The sequence below is a fragment of the Vicugna pacos genome, chromosome 11 (genome assembly GCF_048564905.1).
Source record: "Vicugna pacos chromosome 11, VicPac4, whole genome shotgun sequence".
Taxonomy (NCBI): Eukaryota; Metazoa; Chordata; class Mammalia; order Artiodactyla; family Camelidae; genus Vicugna; species Vicugna pacos.
Window position 1 is genome coordinate 88,214,755 of NC_132997.1, and position 23,059 is coordinate 88,237,813.

The 23,059-nt window shown below is 34.8% G+C and overlaps 1 protein-coding gene, 1 non-coding gene and 1 pseudogene across 6 annotated transcripts in view; 2 read left to right on the forward strand and 1 right to left on the reverse strand.

Moving 5' to 3' along the window:
* The window catches only part of ATRNL1 (attractin like 1), a 626,998-nt gene that overhangs the window by 139,262 nt on the left and 464,677 nt on the right, over window positions 1-23,059 (forward strand). For all 5 annotated transcript variants that reach the window (XM_072971947.1, XM_072971950.1, XM_072971948.1 and 2 more), the window contains exons 15-17: window positions 714-895; window positions 7,358-7,571; window positions 9,277-9,465. In XM_072971947.1, coding sequence (XP_072828048.1) covers window positions 714-895; window positions 7,358-7,571; window positions 9,277-9,465 — 585 coding nt within the window. The remainder of the gene's footprint in view (window positions 1-713; window positions 896-7,357; window positions 7,572-9,276; window positions 9,466-23,059) is intronic.
* TRNAG-ACC (transfer RNA glycine (anticodon ACC)) lies at window positions 10,742-10,815 on the forward strand. The gene has a single exon. It is a non-coding gene; the product is annotated as a tRNA-Gly (tRNA).
* Window positions 17,563-18,271, reverse strand: LOC102543187 (transcription factor BTF3 pseudogene; annotated as a pseudogene).

A 23,059-nucleotide genomic window follows, 5' to 3' on the forward strand; every position in this document is an offset into this window, starting at 1 on the left:
ATAGCTTTATATTATATTTCTAAGTCTGTGTTTTAGAAAATGGGCACTGTTTTAAGTTCAATTTGGATTCTGAGGATAAACCACTATTACTGAATGGTATGTTTAAATTTTAGAAAGACCAGAATAGCTATGTAAAAGTAAATATTAGAAAGAAAAGCTTATAGCTTCTTTACTGAACATAAATGATATGAGACTTCTCTCCCCACAGTTATAATTAAAGAAACAAAGAACCCAATTATATCAAAATAATACACCTGGGCTATGGAAATTGGATTTAGAGGACAATTAGCTACACTTGTAGGAGTAACTTTGAAATTGCTTTTGTTATGTGCTGGTTATTTTTCTGTTGAAATGATCTTATGTTATGAAATTGGACTTTGGGACATAAATGTAGTAGTGATTGTACTTGCTGAGAAACCATGTGCCAATGTGTTAGATTTACACAGAAAATCTACAAATGGTCAACACATTTTAACAGATGTTACAGAGCCACAGCTTACATATAAGAATTAAAAAAAAAATTAGGATCTTCTCATTCTTCACCAAGCTATTAGATATATTTTATTTAGTATATTACAATGATATATTTACATTTTTTGTTCTTAAATTATTTAAACAAACACAGAAGTTGTATTTAAAATTCTGAAATAATTGAAAAATACACGTGCTTTTTGGTAATCTAAAAATAAGATACAATTTTTTTTTTTTACTAGCTCATCTTTGTGGAGAAGGATGGAATCATATTGGGGATGCTTGTCTCAGAGTCAATTCCAGTAGAGAAAACTATGACAACGCAAAACTTTATTGCTATAATCTTAGTGGAAATCTTGCTTCATTAACGACATCAAAAGAAGTAGAATTTGTACTGGATGAAATACAAAAGTATACACAGCAGGTAACAGCCGTACTTGTTTGTGTTGTGGAAGTTTGCTGACAACCCTGTAACTGCTGGCGATGGTTCATTCCTTTTGGTTTTCTTACTACATTATTTTTACTGAATCTTGGAAGTAAAAGTGAAACTTATTTCAAAAGTGAACCGGCAGAGGACTCATTCTCTATGTGTATTATTTGGTAATAAGATTTTCTAAATTACTCATCTCATGTGTTGCTCAGTAAACCATTGTATTATCGTACCAAGAAGTCATCTCATATGAAAAAATATACTTTAAAACTTGTGCATATAATTTAAGAATTTGTTTTGAATCTTAATTATTCTGTAACTTGGGATGTCCCTTATAGTTAAGCCACTAGACCAACATACTGGCTATATATATATATTTATATATATATATATATATACGTATATATATATATATATATATTTTTTTTTTTTGTGAGTGTGTTTGCATGTGTATATTGTGGGTTTTGTTTTTGAATTATGCTATTTTTCTAGGTATACATTTGCTTGAAATAATATACAAATGATTAGCAGAAATTAAATCTATTTTTAAAATTTGTGGAAGATATTGGAACATATAGCACTTGAGAGCAGTTTCCGTTTCCCAGAGAGTTGTTTTATGGAAAATATTTCCATAGAAAATGGAATATTTCCTTGGAAATGATATCAAATATCATTTTATGATAAATTTCTAATAGGAATTCACAGTATTTATTTTCTGTTCTTGGGATGTTAAAATATAGTCAACTCTTAAGAACAAATTAAGTCAGAGATTTGGAAATAATTTACTAAATACAGTTTTGAAATATGTTATTTAGTTCACATACTTACTTGAAATGTCTTGAGGCCTTTTTTTTATTGAGGTATAATTGACAGTATATTGCTTTAGATGTATAACATACTGATTTGATATTTATATATATTGCAATATATAATTGTATATATTGTTTTGGTTTCTTTTTATTTTAGATCCACATATAAGTGAAATCATATGGTACTTGTCTTTCTCTGTCTGACTTTTTTCACTCAACCTTCAAGATACATCCATGTTGTTGCAAATGGCAAGATTTCAATACCCTGTGATGTTGCTTATATGTTGAATTTAAAACAAACAAACATACAAAACAAACAAACAAACAAAAAAAGCTCATAGATAAGGGGAACAGATTGGCACTTGACAGAGGTGGGGGTGGGAGGTGGGCAAAATGGGTGAAGGGAGATCAAAGGGGACAAAATTCCAGTTATGAAATAAATGTCATGGGGCTCTAAGGCACGGCATGGTTAATAATACCATATTGCATATTTGAAAATTTCTAAGAGAGTGGATCTTAAAAGTCCTCATCACAAGAAAACTATGTATGGTGACAGATGTTAGTTAACTAGACTTACTGTGGTGATCATTCTACAATGTATATAAATATCAAATCATTACTTTGTACACCTGAAACTAATTTAATGTTATATGTCAATTATATGTCAATTAAAAAAAAGGAAAAAATATAGTCAACTCTTAAGAATAGATAAGTAGGAGATTTGGATTAGTTTACCAAATCTAGTTTTGAAAGCTTATTTGGTTCATGTATGTACTTGAAATATACTGATATAATGTAAACTGTCATAGCATCATTGCAGATTTTTGTATTTTGTTTCAAGAACAAAATTACAACTCAATATAGATACATGATAAAGCTAACCAATAATAAATACCTCAAATCTGGGGTGTGTACGGGTTTGGTCAATGTTGAAGGTGTATACACACACACAGACACTCTGTGGTAAATAATGCACAAAGTGGCATGATTTCTATACAAATGATGGAGGTGTGCCTATAATTTAACTGTTGCTTTGAAAGCTGTATTAGATCAGATCTCGATGACTTTACTTTGACTTTAGGTTATGGCTTTTATCTGGACAAATGGTCTGTTTCTACTACAGAACTCCACTCTGTACAGGCAGTGGAGATGATTTTGGCTTGAAAACGTTTCAAGAGCAAATATTACCAATTGTTTGCTATTGAAATGGTTAAGTAACACCTTCTGGGTATAACTGATTTTTTAAGCAGCACTGAGGACAGGGTCTTAAAATTGTGGAGAGCATGTGATTTGGACACGCTTATCTCTACAACTTAGTAGCTAGTTAACCTCCCCAGCCCTGATTTCCTCATCGCTAAACTGGGATAATAATCATAGCTACCTTGTATGTTTATTTTGAGAAATAAAGGAGATATTGCATGTAAAGAACACAGATAAATTTTAGTTCTGAATGTTTACTGAAGTTATTATTATCATTGTTTGCATTTTAAAGATTGTTATTTTTGTATGTCTGTTTCCACTACTGCTATTACTACTATTTCCAGGAATCATTACTTAAAGAATTCTTAGGTAACTAAAAGAATTTATTTGATGTGTAGTTAATATTGATATTGATTGTAGAAAAAAATTTACCCAAGACTAGTATTTTAATTTTTCCATTTTGCAAAGCCTTTCTTCCCCTTCTTCCCCACACCCCCCTCACTAATTGTACTAGGCCCTTTTTCCTCTTAATATCATTTCTGATTTATGGTAAAGAATAAGAATTTATATTACTGATTTTCCTTTTGCTAATAACAGGGGAATAAGCATTTGATTTTTTTTTTTGTTTGGAGGAGGGAGGTAATTAGGTTTATTTATTTACTAACTTTTCCAGTGGGAGTACTGAGGATTGAACCCAGGACCTCGTGCATACTAACCATGTGCTCTACCATTTGAGCTATACACTACCCCCAGCATTTCGTTTTTTAACAGTGATCTAAGATCAGTTTTGTATAAATGTTAAAAAAATTAGAGGGACTTAAACACATACCCTTTTGAAATTTTTGTATGAACATTCAGTTCACTGTTACCGCCTATCATAATTTTTGTGGTGATATTAGTGTGTATATTTCTCATGAATATCAGCAGATAATTTAATTTCTAATGCCATTTTATATCTGTAGAGTCAAGGCCCTTCTCTATCATGAATAAAATTGATAATTATATCCCCAGTTTTTATAAATACTCAAATTTTTCACATGGATATCACAATGTGATGCTTGTTGACTGTCAAAAAGATTTCTTATATGCTTGATATTAATAGACAGGGTAGAGAAAAAGCTCTAATAACTAATTTTTATGAAAAATTGATCTTTAAAACCATTTTTTTGTGTGAACTGCAGCTACTTTTCTGGGAAGAATGGGCTAATTGTTAATTTAGTGCACATTTAATGAGCACCTTCAGTTTACTGCCTGCTGAGAATATAGAGAGCAAAAACAATCACTGTTGTTAAAGAGCTTATGGGGGAGAAAGACAAACACAGTTACAGCGAAGGGTGACAATTGCAGTGGTAGACACACTCAGGGTGATGTATGAAGGCAGAGGATGGATCTCTCACCAGTAATGTGGATTTAAAGAGTTTCCTAGAGTAATGCCCTGGTTAACTCTTGCAGGACTTTGAGTTGGCCAGCACATGAAGATATTTGTAAGGAGGCCAGGGAAATGCCTTTATTTTTTTCTCTTTAATTTGCCTTGCTTGAGAGCTACCAGCCTTATGGTGGAAGATAAGATGTAAGTGGTGTCATGTAGGAGAGATCTATTGATTTTTAAAAATATTTTAGAAAAGTGTGACAAGGTATATTTGGAAAGTTTGATTTTTAGTCTTTGGAGCATCCGACATAAGTTAAGATCTGTTTATATTCTTATACTACAAAGTATAAGAATTCTTCTTTAATTACAAAATTGAGGGACAGTTACCAGTGAACATCTGGAAATTAGTTCCACTGAATGTGTATCACTTATAAACAACTTATTATTGGTAGATCAACATTCTTTGAATTTTGGAAAGTACTAGTATTTGGCATTAGAGTTCTATTGCTTTCTTCCCTTGTTTAAAATATATTATTTTTAGTTTTCTTATTATAACCTTAAAATGTACTATTTTAGAAGTTGCATATTTCAAGATGTCTTGTGTAAGTTGCTCATCTTTTTCTTGCTTATGATTATAAATCATAAATATTGGACTAATAAATATTTTGGATGTATGATGAACTTAGATTCAATAGTTTGTGGACTAACTTGCCCTGTAAATGAAGAATGTTTTGTTTCCTTAGAAAGCTGAGCTTTAGCAAAATTTCAAAGGTGAAAACTTCTGCAAGGTGGCATTCCATTTAGCATATCTTTATATAAAATGAGTTATATCCTGAGTCATTGCAGTTGTATAAACTTAAGATAACCCTTCCTTGGGAAATAAAAGTCAACAAATTCATGCACTTTAAAGAGGTATCCTGGGTCAAATGATCATTTACTTACCGGAAATGGCTAATGAAATGTTGCAGTGATTTATGCTTTGCTGCAGTAAATTTTCATAATATAGTAATTTATCTCTCATTTTTTAAACTGTCCAGTTCGTTTACTGAGTAATAGTTACTTTTAATGTTTTATCAACTGTTTATTTTTCTCTTCCCCTCCTTCCTTGCAGATTCTTATCATGATGATTTAGAGAATATTTCATTTTAAATGACTTGTCTTTACTATAGATAGTTTGGAAATACAGGCAGAGTTGCTGTAATGTAAAGCAGAGTCATTAATCTTAAATATCTACGTTGGATTGATTCTTGCTGTTATTATCAAAAACTGTAAAAATTTTATAGTTTTTTTGTCATCAAAATATCTTTGAGCATAATGTGTGAAATATATGATGATCACGAGGCAAAGCAGCATGCGTATTTTTATAATTAGAAATAATATTTATTAAGTCCTAGCTCTGTCTCAGGAATTGGATGTTGGAAAATAACCGTCCCTGTTCTAATGGCCTTGCTTGTGTGTAGTACCCTCCTTGTTTCATATTGCTTTAATTGTATCTAAGAAATATTTGTTGAGTGTTTTCTGTATGAAAATTGTTACATTTATACACTATAAATTTCTAGGTCTACAGCTTCTTTATAAGCCCTCTAGGGTCATTTGTATAACATATTTAGAATACATACTGGATATACATCTTATTTCTATATTGTTAAAGACTTAGATGAAGGGACATATTTTTCTCTACCCTGATAGTCAATAATGTAAAAAAAAAAAAGGATGTGCACTTTTGAAACCACTTCGCATTATAATGTTATTGGCTTGGTAATTTAGAACAAAAATATGTTATTATGTGTATGTAAGGTAGAAGTGTTTAGGAATGATGTCAGCAGGATGATAGAATGAGAGTTTCCAACACTCATTCCCTCACAGAAACATTGATTTCACCAAACATTCAGACACACACAAAAATATCTTTATAAAAGCTAAGAAATGCAGGTGAGAGATTATAGCACATGAGAGGAACACAGCCATAAGAAGAGACTCTGGGAGATTAAAAAAAACAATAGGAAAAAATCAGTCCAACCCAGAGCTGGTTTTTTGAAAGAGTATGTTAATTAGCTCGATTGTAGTAATCTTTTCACTATGTATAAATATACCAAAGCATCACATTGTACACCTTAAATACATATAATTTTCACTTGTCAATTATACCTCAAGAAAGCTAGAGAAAAAGAAAAACACCAAAATCTCAAAAAGAAAAGCATTACTCTGAAGCAGAAATAAGGAAAGAAAAAGATAGAGATATTCGTCATCTGAAAAAGATGTATAAAGAGAGTAGCCTGGGGCAAGAATATATTACTATTTTTTCAGTCTCATTAGAATAACATTTTAAAAAGTGAGTAATGATTAAAATACGATAATAAATACAGAATGTATTTTGTTTTCAAGCTACTTTTGAAATATTGAGAGCACTAGGACTGTTTAGTTTTGTGGCATTGGTCAACCTCTGTTAATTAAATTTTAGGCATAAGAGTCAAAAATTTTGTTAGTTTTATCGATCTCTTTAATATTGAAAGTAGATGACATTAATTTATCTTAAACTGCACAGAATTCCTAGTGTATTAGTAGAGATCTGAACCAGGAGAGAGATATTCTTTTTGGTTCTTTTGTGAACCTGTTATGAAGTCTTCACTCAGCCTTTACATACTGTTTGTTGAATTTTATTTTCTATTTTCTCCGGTGCGTACAGTGGCAGTTTAGCTTTAGATTCTTGACTTTGTGACTGATCAGACTGGTAGTAGCGGTAGTAATAGTGGCGGCAGCAGAAGTAGCAGTAACAGGTATTTATATCAGACATCCCCATTTTATAGAAGAGGAAACTGAGGTTCACGAGGGCTAAATAAATGACCCCTAGTCATGTCACTAAACATAAAATATATGTTTTAAACATAGCGTTCCACTATACATCATTCTCCAAGGTGTGCTGGAAATTGTTAATTATCCTTGGTACTAGAAGTCACTAGAAAGGCAGTTCTATATATTTTCCAGTGTAAATTTTAATGATAATTATTTGCTAAGGGATAGGATGCAGGAGTTTTGCCTCTCACTGTTTTGAAATGCCCCTTCTGCTGTTGTTCACAGAAAGTATCACCTTGGGTTGGCTTACGCAAGATCAACATATCCTACTGGGGCTGGGAAGACATGTCTCCATTTACAAACACGACGCTGCAGTGGCTTCCCGGTGAACCAAATGATTCTGGGTTCTGTGCTTATCTCGAAAGGGCTGCCGTGGCGGGCCTAAAAGCTAACCCTTGTACGTCTATGGCAGACGGCCTTGTCTGTGAAAAACCTGTTGGTAAGTAGTCCAGTAAACTAGTATTTCCAAGTTTCCAAGCCTTCTTCACACTACCCTCTTCCAGGGTGTGATCATACGAAGGCCTGGAGTAACTTTCGCCATCTTTATATGATGCCGGTTCCCTTCTAAATTTTGCCTTTATCCACATTCTCCACTTACCATTAGGGACCTCAGCATTAACTTGTGAAAATAACAAAATTGTATTGTTTCATGCAATCTTTATTTCTTAGTTAAAATAGTGAGATTATGAACACACATGGTTGTGGTTACAGTATACTAATAATCTATTCTTAATTTGTTAATATCTTTTAGTTTTCTAATAATTGTCTTTGTAAGAAAGATTTGTCATCAAGATGAACAACTAGTTAGCAACTAATTTTAATGTTACAGATCTATTATTTCGTTTGGCAAGTGGAAAGGAACATTTCTGTTACATCTTTTGAAATGCATTTTGTTAAGTGAGGAAGGAGTATTGAATTCTTTTCTCTTAAAATATTTTATTTTTTTATTGTGATAAAATATAAATAACAAAATATGCGATTTTAACTATTTTTTCTTTCAGTTTTTTTGAGATAAAATTGACTTTTAAACCATTTTTAAGAGTTCAGTGTCATTAAACAAATCCACATTGTTGTTAATCTGTCAACAGCGTTCATCTCCAGAACTTTTTCATTTTCCCAAACTGAAACTCCATATTCATTACACAGTAACTCCCCATTCACCCCTCTCCCAGCGCCTGACAGCCATCTTCTGCTTTCTGTTTCTAGTGGTTTGACTATTTAAGGCACCTCATTATAAGTGGAATCATAAAGTGTATGTCCTTTTGTGATGGCTTATTTCCCTTAGTATAATGTCTCCAGAGTTCACCGGTACAGTGGCACATGGCAGAATTTCATTCCTTTTTAAGCTGGACTGATTATCCATTGTATGGATGTACCACATTTTGTTTGTCTATCCATACGTTGGTGGACACTTGTTGCTTCCACCTATTGACTATTGTGAATAATGATGCTACAAATGTGGGTGTACAAATATTTGTTCCACTTCCTGCTTACATATCTTTTGGGTATATAGCCAGAAGTGAAATTGCTGTATCATATGATAATTCTATGTTTATTTTTTTGAGGAACTGCCATACTATTTGCTATGGAAGCATCATCATTTTTACATTTCCCACAAGCAGTGTACAGGGTTCTGATTTTTCCTCATCCTTGCCAACTTAAAAAAAAAAGTCATTCTAATGGGTGTGATAAATATATTTTAGGCAAAGATTTTATAGTAAATTGTTTTATTTTTATTGTTTGCTCACTGACAGAGCATTTGGTTTAATAAGGTGTAGAATGTTTGTGGAATTGTGTCTAGCTAGAAAAGTAATAATAGTATACGTAGTATTTAGCCAACTGATAGAAAAATTAGGTCGTGTATTGCATTTCTATTTAAAAAAATTTAAATTATACAATTTTATGTACATTGTAAAGCGTTAAAAATTTCCAAGGAATTATAAATTTCAAATCAGATAATAAATTTAAGAAGCATTTTCATGTCATCTTCATTCTCATTTCCCTTATCATGTAATCTTTACTCTAATTTTTATCCCACACTTGGCTTAATTGAAACATTTCCTAAACAGCAAAGCAAATAAAACTCATATACTTGTGCAAAATGCAGTTAACAAATAAAATAATTATATTTACTTTTTTCCCAGTTAGTCCAAATCAAAATGCAAGGCCTTGCAAAAAGCCATGCTCTTTAAGAACATCGTGTTCCAACTGTACCAGCAACGGCATGGAGTGTATGTGGTGCAGCAGCACAAGGCGATGCGTCGACTCTAACGCTTACATAATCTCTTTCCCATACGGACAGTGTCTGGAGTGGCAGACTGCCACCTGCTCTCGTAAGTATTTGTCTAGAGTGACTTTTGGTTTAACGGCAACACAAATCACTTTTCTGTGATGGACAGAGAAACTGAACGTTTGAGGAAGTTTTTAAAAAATGAGAAAAAAGATTGTCACTAGTTACAAATAAAATTTTCTAGTTATAATTAAAAACTAATTTTAAAACTTCTTAATGTTAGAAGCCCCTGATTTATATTACACCATCATTTTGAATTCCACTAAGTTTCTGAACATACTGTTAGCATTTTGCCACATTTGTGCTCCCCCAAACTCTGAGTGTGTGTTGAAAACAGCATAACGCTTCATGAAAGTGCTCACTTCAAAGGTCACATTTGTGTGTGTGTGTGCTTTGGTGTACTTCTTTAGTGTCTTTTACTCTAGCATAGTTCCTGGGTCTTCTTTTTCTTCAGTGATTTTTTAAGACTCTATACCAGTTGTTTTGCAGGTTTCCCATTTGGATTTGTGTAGTTGTTTCCTCATGATTAGATTCAAGTTAAGCATTTTTTTTTTTTGGCAAGAATATCATATCAGTGGTTGTCTGTTTGCTACAAATACAGGATACATAATCTTGGCATCACGTGGAGAGTCCTATCAGCAGGGCAGTACTGAACTTACTGTGGGTTATGCTTCACGGGAAGAGCCTACCCCTTGCTGGTCCCATGTTTCATAAGGACTGTAGAATGCGGATGTACCTGCCTGAGTCTGTGTTACCAGGTGCTGTGTGGCTAGGAGAGTGGCCTTTCTGGCAAATGTAAACTGCATCAAGATGCCACTGCCAAAAGAATTGTGTAATAGCACTTGGCAGCCTTGTGGGAATCTGAGACCATGTGCAGCTCCTTTTGCTAATGGTCTCAGTTGGCTCCTTGCTAGCAAAAAATACTGTTTCTCTTTCCACAATCTGCCCTTTGATGCTGAGGCTAATCAAAAAGATGCCTTTCCGACAGGAACATGAGTTAACTAATTTAAGGAATCTGACTTAGTTTGGATTTGTAATGAGAGGGCACAAAGGATTGTTTATTTCCACTGCTCCCACCACCTACTTCTTAATGCTGAATGCGTTCACGTCTGTCCCACTAATTGGGGGTCTGTCCTTGTGATTGAGGCAGACCTCGTGCCCCTTTTTTTGGGAGTAGGGTGCTTTGCAAGGGCCCAGAAGTCACCATCCCGCAACCACAGTTAGCTGCAGAATCACCTTAAGTAAAAGAGAAGTCCCAGTTTGTGTCTGTCCAGAAATACTTTATCTGAACAAAGAAAAAAACATCCATTCAAGGGGAGGGAGGGTATAGCTCAAGTGGTAGAGCACATGCTTACCATGCATGAGGTCCTTGGTTCAATCCCCAGTATTTCCATTAGAAATAAATAAACCTAATTACCTTCCTCTGCCAAAAAAAAAAAAAAAACCCCAAAACCAAAACAAAAACACCCATTCATTTGCTAAACTCAAACATGCACAGATCAAATAAGAGGAGTATTTTGTTTCTCTTCCCCGCTTCCCAACTCCTGAATCTCTTGGATGCTCACTAGGACAGAAGGTCCAAGAGTTCTTAGGTTTTTTTTGTTTTGTTTTGTTTTGTTTTTCCCTCAATACCCTTACCTACAAAAAGCCGGTTTGCAATGAGTGAATTCAATTAACACATGCCAGGACTGCCATCACAGGGCAGTCAAAGAAGACGAAGCCGCCACTTGGAAGTCCAGTGTGGGTAAAACGTAGGCCACGCGTTATGGCTGAAAGGTACTCAGTGGGATGGAGGAGAAACTGTTTCAGTCTTTATAAGGGAATCCTCCCTTGAGAATCTTGGCATCCTAGTTCTGGTTCTTTTCTCCCAACTGTGGCTCTGAGTTACACACGATTACCTCTCTGTCACCCCATCTTCGTAGCTATTGTAGGTTCCTTCTCACTTTTTACATCAGTCCTCTGGCTTCCCTCTGTTCTTTCCTCTCCTGGAAGTAGCTACCTTGCAGGTTTCCTAAGAGCATGAGACATACCACAGTTTGTTCCTGTAATTTTCTGAAGTGTCTTCGGGACTCTCTTCTCCTTGTCTCCTTGTACTCCTTCCATTGTTGCAGCCCCTGGCAACAAGGCTGTGATGAAGTACAGAAAACTGTCCTGGCAGCCACATGCTCTGTCTGCCTGTGCACTCTTCCTCCCAACCTTCTTTTAAGCTCTCTTGTTTGTCCTCTTGAAGGAAGAGCTGCTTCCTTTAAAAGCAGCTTCATAATTCTGAGATCACTTTTGGTGATGAATCTACTGTTTGGTGGCTTGCTCCTGGGATGCAGAGGCCCTCAGACCACATGGGCATCCAGTTAGTTATCAGCCCTTCTTGCTCAGATGAGTGACCTTCTCTTTCAGAGGTAGCTAGCCGCTTAAGACAATCCCGGTGGAGACTCACTGGCTTTTCCAGACCAGTTCCAGGAAGGATGTCTCCTTCCCCTAGGGACATAGCCAAATCCATGTTTGTTCCGTATTGGGCACCACCATGGTTTGAAGAGCTGAGACAGAGCAGTAATTGCCAGGATGCAGGCTAGAATTTGCAGGCTGCAGTGGCTGTGTACATTCGTTCTCCCAGGCTCTTGGCATCAAGTGGAGAGGTGTCCCTGGGATGGGTGTGGCTGGATATGTTATGGGTTGAGTTCCCTGTTGATATCCTTTTTAGGAACTTTGATAAGGAATGAGGATGTACACGATCAAGTGTGAGCCAGTGGGGTGGTTGCAGGCATAAAATGGCCTTGCTAGCACAGAAAATGCCTTATAACCAGGAGGCAGCTGCCTGGGAGAGCTGAATGCTAGTGCTGGAGACTCGTGGAGAGTTGAGACCTTGCTCAACCATTCCTGCCTCGGTTGCTGTGTTTGTCTCTCCACAAACATTAACGTTTAGTGGAAGAAGCCAGACACAAGATGATATACTGTATGACCCATTTAGATAAAGTTCAAAAATAGGCAAACCTATGCTATACTGTTTAGGAATGATTTTTTAGGTAGGACTGTAGAGTAAGGCAACGAGTTATTATAAATTTCAGACAGTGGTTACTGCTGGAAATGGTTAGTGGTGCTGATTAGGAAAAGGGTACAAGGGAGGCTGTGTTCTGTTTCTAGGCTGGATGCAGGTACAGAGTATTCATTTACAGTAATTTATTAATCTCATATTTTTCTTTACATACTTCTCTGATTATGTGTGTTATATTTCACAATGAAAAAGCCCAGAAGGTAGGGGAAAAGGAACTTGGAAAGTTTTCAAGCTCTTAAACTCTTAAGAACTTCCCCCAAATTATTTAGAGTTAAGTCTAAGTTGTCTTTTTTGGAAAATAGTCTTCAGTAATTCTTCCCTAATACATTTGTGGCTAGTACACTTTTTGAGTCCTCGCGTATCTTAAAGTGCATTTTTCACCTTCAAGTGCATTTCACTTCAATGATAAAATAGCTGGATGTGGAGTCCTAAATAATCCTTCCTTAGAACATCTAGCATTTGCTATTTAGATGAAAATTTTCATGCCAATCTAATTTTCATTCCTTTGTAGAACATCTTTTCTTTTCTTTCAGCACTTTTAATATTTTTCTCTTTATTTTTGGCATTCAAAATTTTGCAATTTATTCCAATTCAGTTTTCCAGTAATTGATGTAGATTTCAAAAATGGATTCTCATTGGCTTTTTTAATATGAAGAGTAGTTTCTTTCTTCATCTGCTAAAATTGTCCTTAAATGTTATAGATCATTTGTTTTCTTCTATTCTTGTTGGAAATCTTAAAATAGTTGTTGGAATTTCTGGATATATCTCATTCTCTCTTATTTTTACATTTTTAAAATTGAAATTAAAATATGAAAATGAATATATGTATGTATGTGCATGACTGGGACATTGTGCTGTACACAAGAAATTGACACATTGTAACTAACAGTACTTCAATTAAAAAATTGAAATTTAGTTGATTTATAGTATTGTGTTAGTTTAAGGTATACAGCCAAGTATTCAGATATATATATATATATATACATATATATATATATCTATACACACACACACACATTTTTTTCCAGAGTGTTTTCCATGATAGGTTATTACAAGATATTGAATATAACTCCCTGTGCTTATCTATTTTATGTATAGTAGTTTGTATTTGTTAATCCCATACTCCTGATTTATCCCTCCCTCACCTTACCCCAGTCCAGGTTTCCTCATTGGTAACCATAAGTTTGTTTTCTATGTCTGTGATTTCTGTTTCTGTTTTGTATATAGATTCATTTGTAATATTTTTTAGATTCTACATATAGGTGATATCATATAAAATTTGTCTTTTTCTGTCTGACATCCTTCACTTAGTATGATAATCTCTAAGGCCATCCATGTTGCTGTAAATGAAAATATTTCATTCCTTTTTTATGGCTGGATAACATTCCATTGTATATTTATACCATATCTTATTAAGCTAGTCATCTGTCAATAGGCATTTGGGTCGTTTCTGTGTCTTGGCTATTGTAAACAGTGCTGATATAAACATGGGAATGCACGTATCTTTTCAGATTAGTGTTTCTGTCTTTTCTGGATATATGCCCCAGGAGTGGGATTGCTGGATCATATGGTTGCTCTATCTTTAGTTTTGTGAGAAATGTCCATACTGTTTTCCATAGTGGCTGCACCAATTTACATTCCCATCAACAGTGTAAGAGGGTAACCTTTTCTCCACACCCTTTCCAGCATTTAATATTTGTAGACTTTTTGATGGTTCTGACTGGTGTGAGGTGATACCTCATTGTAGTTTTGATTTGCATTTCTCTACTAATTAGTAATGTTGAGCATCTTTACATGTGCCTGTTGGCCATCTGTATGTCTTCTTTGAAGAGATGTTTATTTAGGTCTTATGCCCATTTTTTGATTGGTTTGTTTGTTTTTTAGATTTGAGTTGTATGAGCTGTTTGTATATTTTGGATACTAACCTCTTATTGGCACTGTTCACAAATATTTTGCTTCATTCCATAAATTGTCTTCTCATTTTTTTGATTGTTTCCTTTGCTGTGCAAAAACTTTTAAGTTTGATTCAGTTCCATTTGTTTATTTTTGCTTTTAATTATTTTGCTTTGGGACACTGAACTAGGAAATATTGCTATGATTTATCTCACAGAAAGTTTTGCTTATGTTCTCTTCCAGGAGTTTTATGGTGTCATGTCCTATATTTAGGTTTTTAAGCCATTTTGAGTTTATTTTTATATATGGTATAAGGAAGTGTTCTAATTTCATTGATTTATTACATAAAGCTGTCCAGCTTTCCCAATATCATCTTTTGAAGGGACCATCTTTTCTCCATTGTATATTCTTGCCTTATTTATTGACTTCGTTAATTGACTGTAGGGGTATGGGTTTATTTCTGGGCTCTCTGTTCTGTTCCAGCGATCTGTGTGTCTGTTTTGGTGCCAGTGCTGTATGCTGTTTTGATTGCTGTAGCTTTGTTGTATTGTCTGAAATCTGGAAGAGTTATGCTTTCAGCTTTGTTCTTTGGCCACAAGATTGCTTTTGGCCATTCTGGGTCTTTTGTGATTCCATATAAATTTAGGATTATTTGTTCTAGTTCTCTGAAAAGTGTCATTGCATCAAATCTATAGATTGCTTTGGATAGTATGAATGTTTAAAAATATTAATTCTTCCAGTCCAAGAGCATGGGATATGCTTCCATTTCTTTGAACCATCTTCAGTTTCCTTTATCAATGTTTCATAGTTTTCAAAATCTAGGTCTTTCACTTCCTTGGTTAAGTTTATTCCTAGGTATTTTATTTTTTTTTTGACATGATTTTAAACACTTTCTCTTTATGATATTTCATTGCTAATGTAAACAAATGAAACAGATTTCTGCATGTTAACCCATAACAGTATCTACTTGCTTTAGACACAGACATGTAAGTTCAAACACATTCTAAAAGATCTACATTTTTTCCTTCTCTTTCCCACATTTTGTTATTTTATTTTACATCTTTATGTTTATCCTTTTGCTGTTGATTGTAGTTATAATCACTTTTACAAAATTTTTTTGGTTATTTTTTAATCTATATGTAAGTGATCTTCAATCCTGTAATATTTTTGCCTTTCCTATTACGTTTTCCCCTTTCCCATAGATTCTTGCTTCTTTTCTATTTAGAGAAGACCTGCCAATATTTCTTTTAGGTCAGGTTTAGTATTGCTGTATTCTTCTAGTTTTTGTTTGTCTGAGAAATTATTTATCTCTCCTTTTATTCTAAATGATAATCTTACTGGGTAGAGTACCCTAGATTACTGGTTTTTCCCTTTTAGGAAGTGTGGCAAGGTGGCAGCTGTCAGCTCTGGTTTCTCTCCACCCTGATTTCCAGGAAGCCAGCAGGTGCATGCTCCTTGTGAACAGAGCCTAGGCTCCTCCAAACTTGCAGGGGGGCTTTGCAGGGTGAGGACCAGCCCATGCATACCCTCCCTCCTTCACAGATTCCTTCCAGAGGTGCCGATTCCCTTTTTTTTTTCTGTCTTACTCAGTTACTTGGGCTCTTTCTTACAGCTTTGGTTATATAGAAGATCTTCTGCCAGTTTCCAGTTGGTTCTCTTTGTGAAAATTGTTCCACTTCTGCATGTATTTTTCGTGTGTTTGTGGGGGAAGTGAGCTCCATGTTCACCTACTCCACCATCTTGATCTACCTCCAAGCTCAATATCTCTTAAATTCATTTGTACTTGTCATCTCTTTGTTTGCTAAGTAGTAGTCAGATAGTTTTTCCTTTTTGTGTTTTTAAAAAACTGTGGGCTCTTCATCTATTTAAAGTGGATTTTTTGAGAATCTTGCAATTCCAGCGTAAAAATTGGAACTGTATTTTTTGAAAGGTAATTAAAACATGATTAACTATTTCAACACAGGTATGAATTGCATTTTTACCACTGATGAACTAAATAATGGTAACTACTGCCGATGGGGTTGTCAGCCAGGCATGCACATGTCAGTTCTTCAGTTCAGCTTTGGCTTCTCTTGTTTTTGACCTTCCACTTATTTTGTGTTCTTGATTGTTGTAGAGGCTTATTTTCTACTTCGGTTGCTTGTTCCTTGAATAGTTAGTCTTGTCTGCTGGATTTTTCATTTCCATAGGTCTTTCCTTTCACCGTTATGTCTGTTGTCACATTTTCCTCCCCGGTAGCTATGTATAGCTCATATAAGCTCATGATGTCTAATAGCAGTCGTTTTTGCTCCATCGCTTTTAAAGTTACATACCCTGTGTATCCTTATGGGGAAGAGGCTCATTTTACTTTGCCTCAAGGAGCCCTTGTGTTTTCTGAAAGTAGTATTTACCTGGCAGTGACCCACTCCTTGTGAAAAACAAACTCCTTCTCTGTTACGTTTATTTTTTCCCCATGTTTTTAACTAACAAACATTTATTGAGCAGTGAGGAAGTGTGAGGAAATAAAATAAGGACTAGGAATGAAGATGACATCCTTGCTCAAAATCAAAGTGCTAAAAGCAAAACAGAGTGTTACCGTTTCAAAGATGTCCACTTCTGAGCCATGGTTTTGTCATGCTTTTGTCTTTAACTTTGTATCTTAGTATGAATTATATGTAATAGATTTATATTATCTTTTTGTACTACATGTTTCTAGTTATTCACTAAACATTTGACAGTAATTAAGTCTTTAAAGCCATTTTTATAGTTACAAATAAAACTGTTAGAAATGCTCTAAGCTTTATGTTGCTTTTGGAAAGTTGTTTCAATAATCATTTGAGGCTTTTTAATAAGTAAATCTTGAAAGAAACTTTGTAGATGAGAAACAGATTAGGATTTTGAAATACTCCTCTATATTTTTCAGTTACAACATTGTGATATTAATGCTTAAAATTCACAAACTGAAGACAAGAAATATATTTTAAGATAAATTTTGCCTAATGGTTTCTGAGAAAGCATTGTTAATAACTTAAACATTTTTTGTCATTTTAAATCTTTTATCATATTCCATCCAAGATTATCAGCCATATTATATGCCATGATTAGCATTCTATAAACAATTTTGCTTTCTGTGTACAAATCAGTGTTAATAAAATAAAAAATAAAACCATATACTAGGCAAAGAACTTTATTAACCTTTGTTTCAGACTTTATTCCCAGGCTTCTTCAGCTGAATTAGCTGCAAAGAATGAATGGTATATAAGCAAAAACTGAGAAGAGCTGCCGTGTCCAGGGGCTTAGGCTTAAAAATGTTAGATCTAGATTTTATCAGATCCATAAACAAAATTTTAAAAAGCAGTCACAATATAAAATAGCAGCTCCCAGAACCTTCTTCAAGTTTTATCTTCTTCAGAAATTGACTCAATTCAGTTTGCTTTATTCTTGGAAGCCTCATCAAAATTCTCCACAAGCTCTGGAACTTTGTCATCATCATCCTCTCTAGCAGCAAGTGGTGCTTTTCTATCCGCAGATTGTTTGGGAAGAGCTTTGGCCGGTCTCCTTAAACTGGTCAAACTGTCTGCACCAAGCAGGTTTAAGATGCTGGGTAGCATTTCAGTCAGCTGCTTTGTCTCAGCATGGCCTGGAATGGTGAAAGTGTTTGCTGCCAGAGATGCCTGAACTTCAGGATTGTTAAAGTTGATCACTGTTCCTCAGTTTGTGAACATACTCACCTCTTTAATACCAGAGATATTGCTTACCCCTAACTTCTTTAAAAAGAACTGAAGTTTTTTATCATCTGCCGTGGCTGTTCTGTGTACCACCTTCTTCTTTCTGTGAGCAGTTCCTTTCCCATCAATGTGCACTTGTGCCTGCAGTTTGGCGAGTTTCTCCTGGTTCATGATAGTTTCTTTCATCTTGTTGGAGAGGAAATGGGGCCACATGGGGGACTGGGGTTGGTGCTCAGGGGGTCTTGGGCAGACCAGCTGAGATAAGGCGCACACGTGCGGGGACGCAAGATGGCAGCTAGAGGGCAATAACTTAACATTAATTATTGATGTATTTTAAGTCACTTAGATGTGCTGTTTGTGAAAATGAATTCCAAATGAATTATTTAAAACAGCAGATTTAAGAAGATTTCGTTCTTAATATATAAAAGTTAAAATAAAAATACAATTAAATTGATACAGTAAAAATGGAATAAGAAGAAGCATGAGGATATAGTAAACATCTCATTTCACAATATTTCTTTCTATATTTTACAGGTTTATGTGTATGTTCAGTTTAAACATTGTTTTTTTCTTGGCATCTAGGGATGGTAATCTTTTTATATTAATTAAACTTTATTTTTTAGAGCAATTTTAGGTTAACAAGAATATTGAGGAGAAGGTACAGAGATTTCTCATACGTATTCTGCTTCCACACATCCACAACTTCCTCCTCTGTCTACATCCCACACCAGAGTGTGTTGAGCCTGCAGTGGCAGATTATTATTGCTCAAAATCCATTGTTTAAATTAGGGTTCATTCTAGGTATGGTACATTCTTTGGGGCTTGACAAATGTATAATGGCATGTATCCATCAGTGTAGTATTATTCATGGAAGTTTCAGTTTCCTACACATCCTCTGCACTCTGCTCATTCATCCCTTCCTCCCTCCTAACTCTTGGAAGTCAGTTATCTTTTTACTATTTCTACAGATAGTTTTGCCTTCTCCAGAATATTATATAGTTGGAATCATATAGTATGTGACCTTCTCATATTGGCTTCTTTCGTATAGTGATTTGCTCTTAAGATTCCTCCATCTCTTTCCATGGCTTGACACTTATTTATTGTTAGAGCTGAATAATGTTTTATTGTCTGGATGCACCACAATTTATCTAGTCAACTGCTAAAGGACATTTTGGTTGCTTTCAAGTTTTGGCAGTTATGAATAAAGCTGCTTTAAACATGCACGTGCAGGTTTTTCTTGGCCATCAGTTTTCAGTTCATTTGGGTAAATACCAAGGAGTGTGATTATTGGATTGTGTAGTAAAAGTATATTTTGTTTTGTAAGAAACTGCCAAACTGCCTTTCAAAGTGGCTGTATTTTGTGTTTCTACCAGTAATGAATGGAAGTTCCTGGTGCTTCACATTCCAGATACTTTCCAGCATTTGGTGCTGTCACTGTTCTGGATTTTGGCCATTCAAATAGATGTATCATGGTATCTCATTATTGTTTCAGTTGCGGTTTTTCTCATCATAAATGATGTGGGGCATCTTTTCATATTTGCCATCTGTGTATGTTTGTTGAGGTGTCTGTTCAGGTCTTTGACCCACTTGACAAAATGTTTTATTGAAGTATACTTGATTTATAGTTTTATATTAGTTTCAGATGTATAGCATAGTGATTCAGTATTTTTATAGATTATACTCCATTTAAAGTTATTACAAAATAATGGCTGTATTTCCCTGTGTGATACAATATATCTTTGTTGCTTATCTATTTTATACATAGTAATTTGTATCTCTTAATTCCTTACTCCTATCTTATCCCTCCCTACTTCCCTGCCCATTTTTAAAAATTGGGTTGTTTGTTGTCTTATTATTGTTTTAAAAGTACTTCATATATTTTGAAAAAAAGTACGTTGTCAGATGTATTTTTTTCCCAAGTATTTTCTTCCAGTCTATGGCTTGTCTTTTTATTCTTTTGACAGTACCTTTGGCAGAGCAGAAATTTAAATTTAAATTTTTATAAAGTTAAGTTTGTCAATTCCTTCTTTCATAAATACGCTTTTGTTGTCAAAGTGAAACATCATCACCAAACTCACGGTCATCTTAATTTTCTTATATGTTAATTTTGGGAGCTAGATAGTTGTGCTTACATTGCCCATCTCTTCTTGCATGCTGTCCACTTTATGCGTTAGAACCTTTAGCATATTAATCATAGTTGTTTTAAATTCCTAATCTGATTAATTCCAACATCCTTGCCACGTCTGTTCTGATGCTTGCTCTGTCTCTTCAAATTGTGTTTTTTGCCTTTTGGTATTTACAGTTTTTTTTCTTGATAGCCAGATAGGATGTATGAGTATAAGAAACTGCTGTAAATAGGCCTTTAGTGATGTAGTAGTAGGTTGTCGGGCTGGGAAGTAGTCTACTGTCCTATGCTTAGAGCTCAGTCTTTTGTGAGCCTATGCCCCGTATTGTGCTGTGAACTTCACTAGTGCTTCTCAGGGTTTTTTTTTTTTTTTCCTGTTTAGGTGGTGCAGGATGGCTGGAGGGTGCTGGGGCTGTAGATTTCTCTTCCCCCACGTGGAGGGCAAGAGCAGGGCTAGAGTTGGGTATTTCCCTTTAACCAGCTCAGCTAGGCTCTGATAAAACCCCACCACTTAAGCTCTGTTAAATCGTTTCTCCAGGCCTAGTTAAGAAGAACAATGCTCTGGCATATTTCAGAATGGTTCCTTTTCCTCTCCCCATGCTGGAAGCACAAAGGGGTTTTTCCTGGATATCCTCTGTGATGACCTGTTAGAGCTCCTGCAGGTAAAACTCACAGAAGTGTGTGGGGTCCTCCTATAACTGAGGCCCCCTGGAGATTGGAGCTCTCAGAGTTTTCCGCAATGTGCTTCCAACCATGCGTCAGTCACAGCTCAGGTTTTCTTTCCCTGGCACTGGATCCTACAGATGTTTCTATGCCAGTAAATCACGAGTCTGTATTCTGCTGTCTGTCTCTCCAATTTTGGGGGCTATGGTTTGCCCTGTGACCTCACTTCTCTGATGGATCTAGGAAAAGTTGTTGATTTTTCAGTTTGTGCTGCTTTTTACTTTTTGTTAGGCTGGACTGGTGACTTCTAAGCTGCCTCCTTGGTGGACTGGATACCAGGAGTCTTTAGTAATCATTTGGTCATATAATTCTTAATGATTGATCTGTCAAATTCTGATACATTTCAAAAACCGTATTGAATATTTTGTAAGTTGATCTTTCAAAAAGCCAAAAATAAATAAACTAATTAAAATAAAATGAGAATGATTGCTCAAATTACTTGTAGCTTATACATAATCTCTGTACTAGCCATAAGATTAGAAAAATAGCACAGCCTACAAAAGCTTTCCTGTATTATTGTTTTTTGTAAGAAAAGAAAAATCATTAGAACTTATCAGTGTTTAGTCACCATTACATACTAAAGAATGAATATTCTGTTACTCATTCAGCAGTGAATGTTGTTCTCCACTCTTGAGCAATAACAAAACCAGCATTACTTTTGTAATAGTTTCATATCTAAAATAAAATCTAAGAGAAAAGAATATTGCTCTGAACGTGACATTTTAAACTCATTATCAAAGCCTCAAATTGAATAGATAAACAGAACATTAATAGTTTGTCATTCAGTCAGTGCAAGAAACCCAGGATTTTTTCATGTTAAGATTGACCCAGCTGTTTGAAAAGCAGCCATAGACATGTTGTATTTGAGAATAGTTTAAGTTTAATTTGTGCATTATACTTCTTCAGGACGTTTGATTGGTTATCTTTCCTTAAAAAGATAGTCCTACAATAAAATTTACTTTTCCTAGAAGATATCTATAGACTGTAAATATAAAGCCTCGATTAATCCTGGGGGAGACCTAGGAAACATTTACTTCAGTTCATTACAAGATAATAAATAACTGGGATGTCAAGATAGCATACTTAATTTGACTTTTAATTTGACTTTTTCATTATTACCTATTGATTTCATAGCAATCCAAAATGGCTTCAAAGATAATTAGAATAATCTTGTCAGCAATACTGTGGGCTAGCTACAATCATAGGTAGAAATATTTCAAAGCAAAAAGTCTAAAGAGGGGTATGGTAATATATAAAATGTTCAGTTATCTAAAGATATTTTAAATGAAGTGTCATTTAACTCTGTACTCCTGGAAAAAAACTTCCAAAAGGAAGTATGTTCATATCATTGAATTATTTATCTCCAGAGTTGACATTAGTCACTTGTGTTCAGTGACTCAAAGAATGTTCTTCCTTTTAAATTTATTATTAAGGAAATATAGGATGTGGTACTCATTCTTCACTTTCTTACATCCAATCTCTGAAATGCTCAGCACTCAAAAAACTCGTAAGTACAAATCATATTGTAATCGATGAATTTTTTAATCCAATAATTCTGTTCTCTCTGCACGATCTGTTACTTTGAGTTCCTGCTGCTCACTGAGAAGCTTGTACCATTCTCATTTGCAGCAATCTGAGGAACACTTTTGTTTCCAGTAATATCAAAACACTGAGTGGCAATTAAGTTATTACGGCCACAACAATGAAGTTGAGTCTACCATAAATCTACCTTTTCTTTTTTTACCTCTGAGGTTTTTCTAGCATACGACTTAAAGACATCATTCATGGTACTTTGTACCTATGGACTATCCCCTATGGATAAAAAATTCCTAGGACAAAGTGTTCCTTTTCTAGCAAAACATCAGTAAAAATAATTAAAGAAAGTCTCAGCCCAATATAGGGTGCAATGATTGTGGATTAAAAATCTGAAACATCACATAGTAACTATTGTGAATATGATGGCAGACTGTAATACGTTCATCTTGGAAAAGCCATCACAGTGTTCATAAGCTTTGTTGAGGCTCATAAGCTATACATAAGTTAAACAAAAAAGATTGAGCTTCCCTGAGTGAGTCTTAAGGTGATATTCCGCAGCCCTGAATGTCAGAGAGAGAGTCAGTCCTGCTGGTTGCCCGGCTGA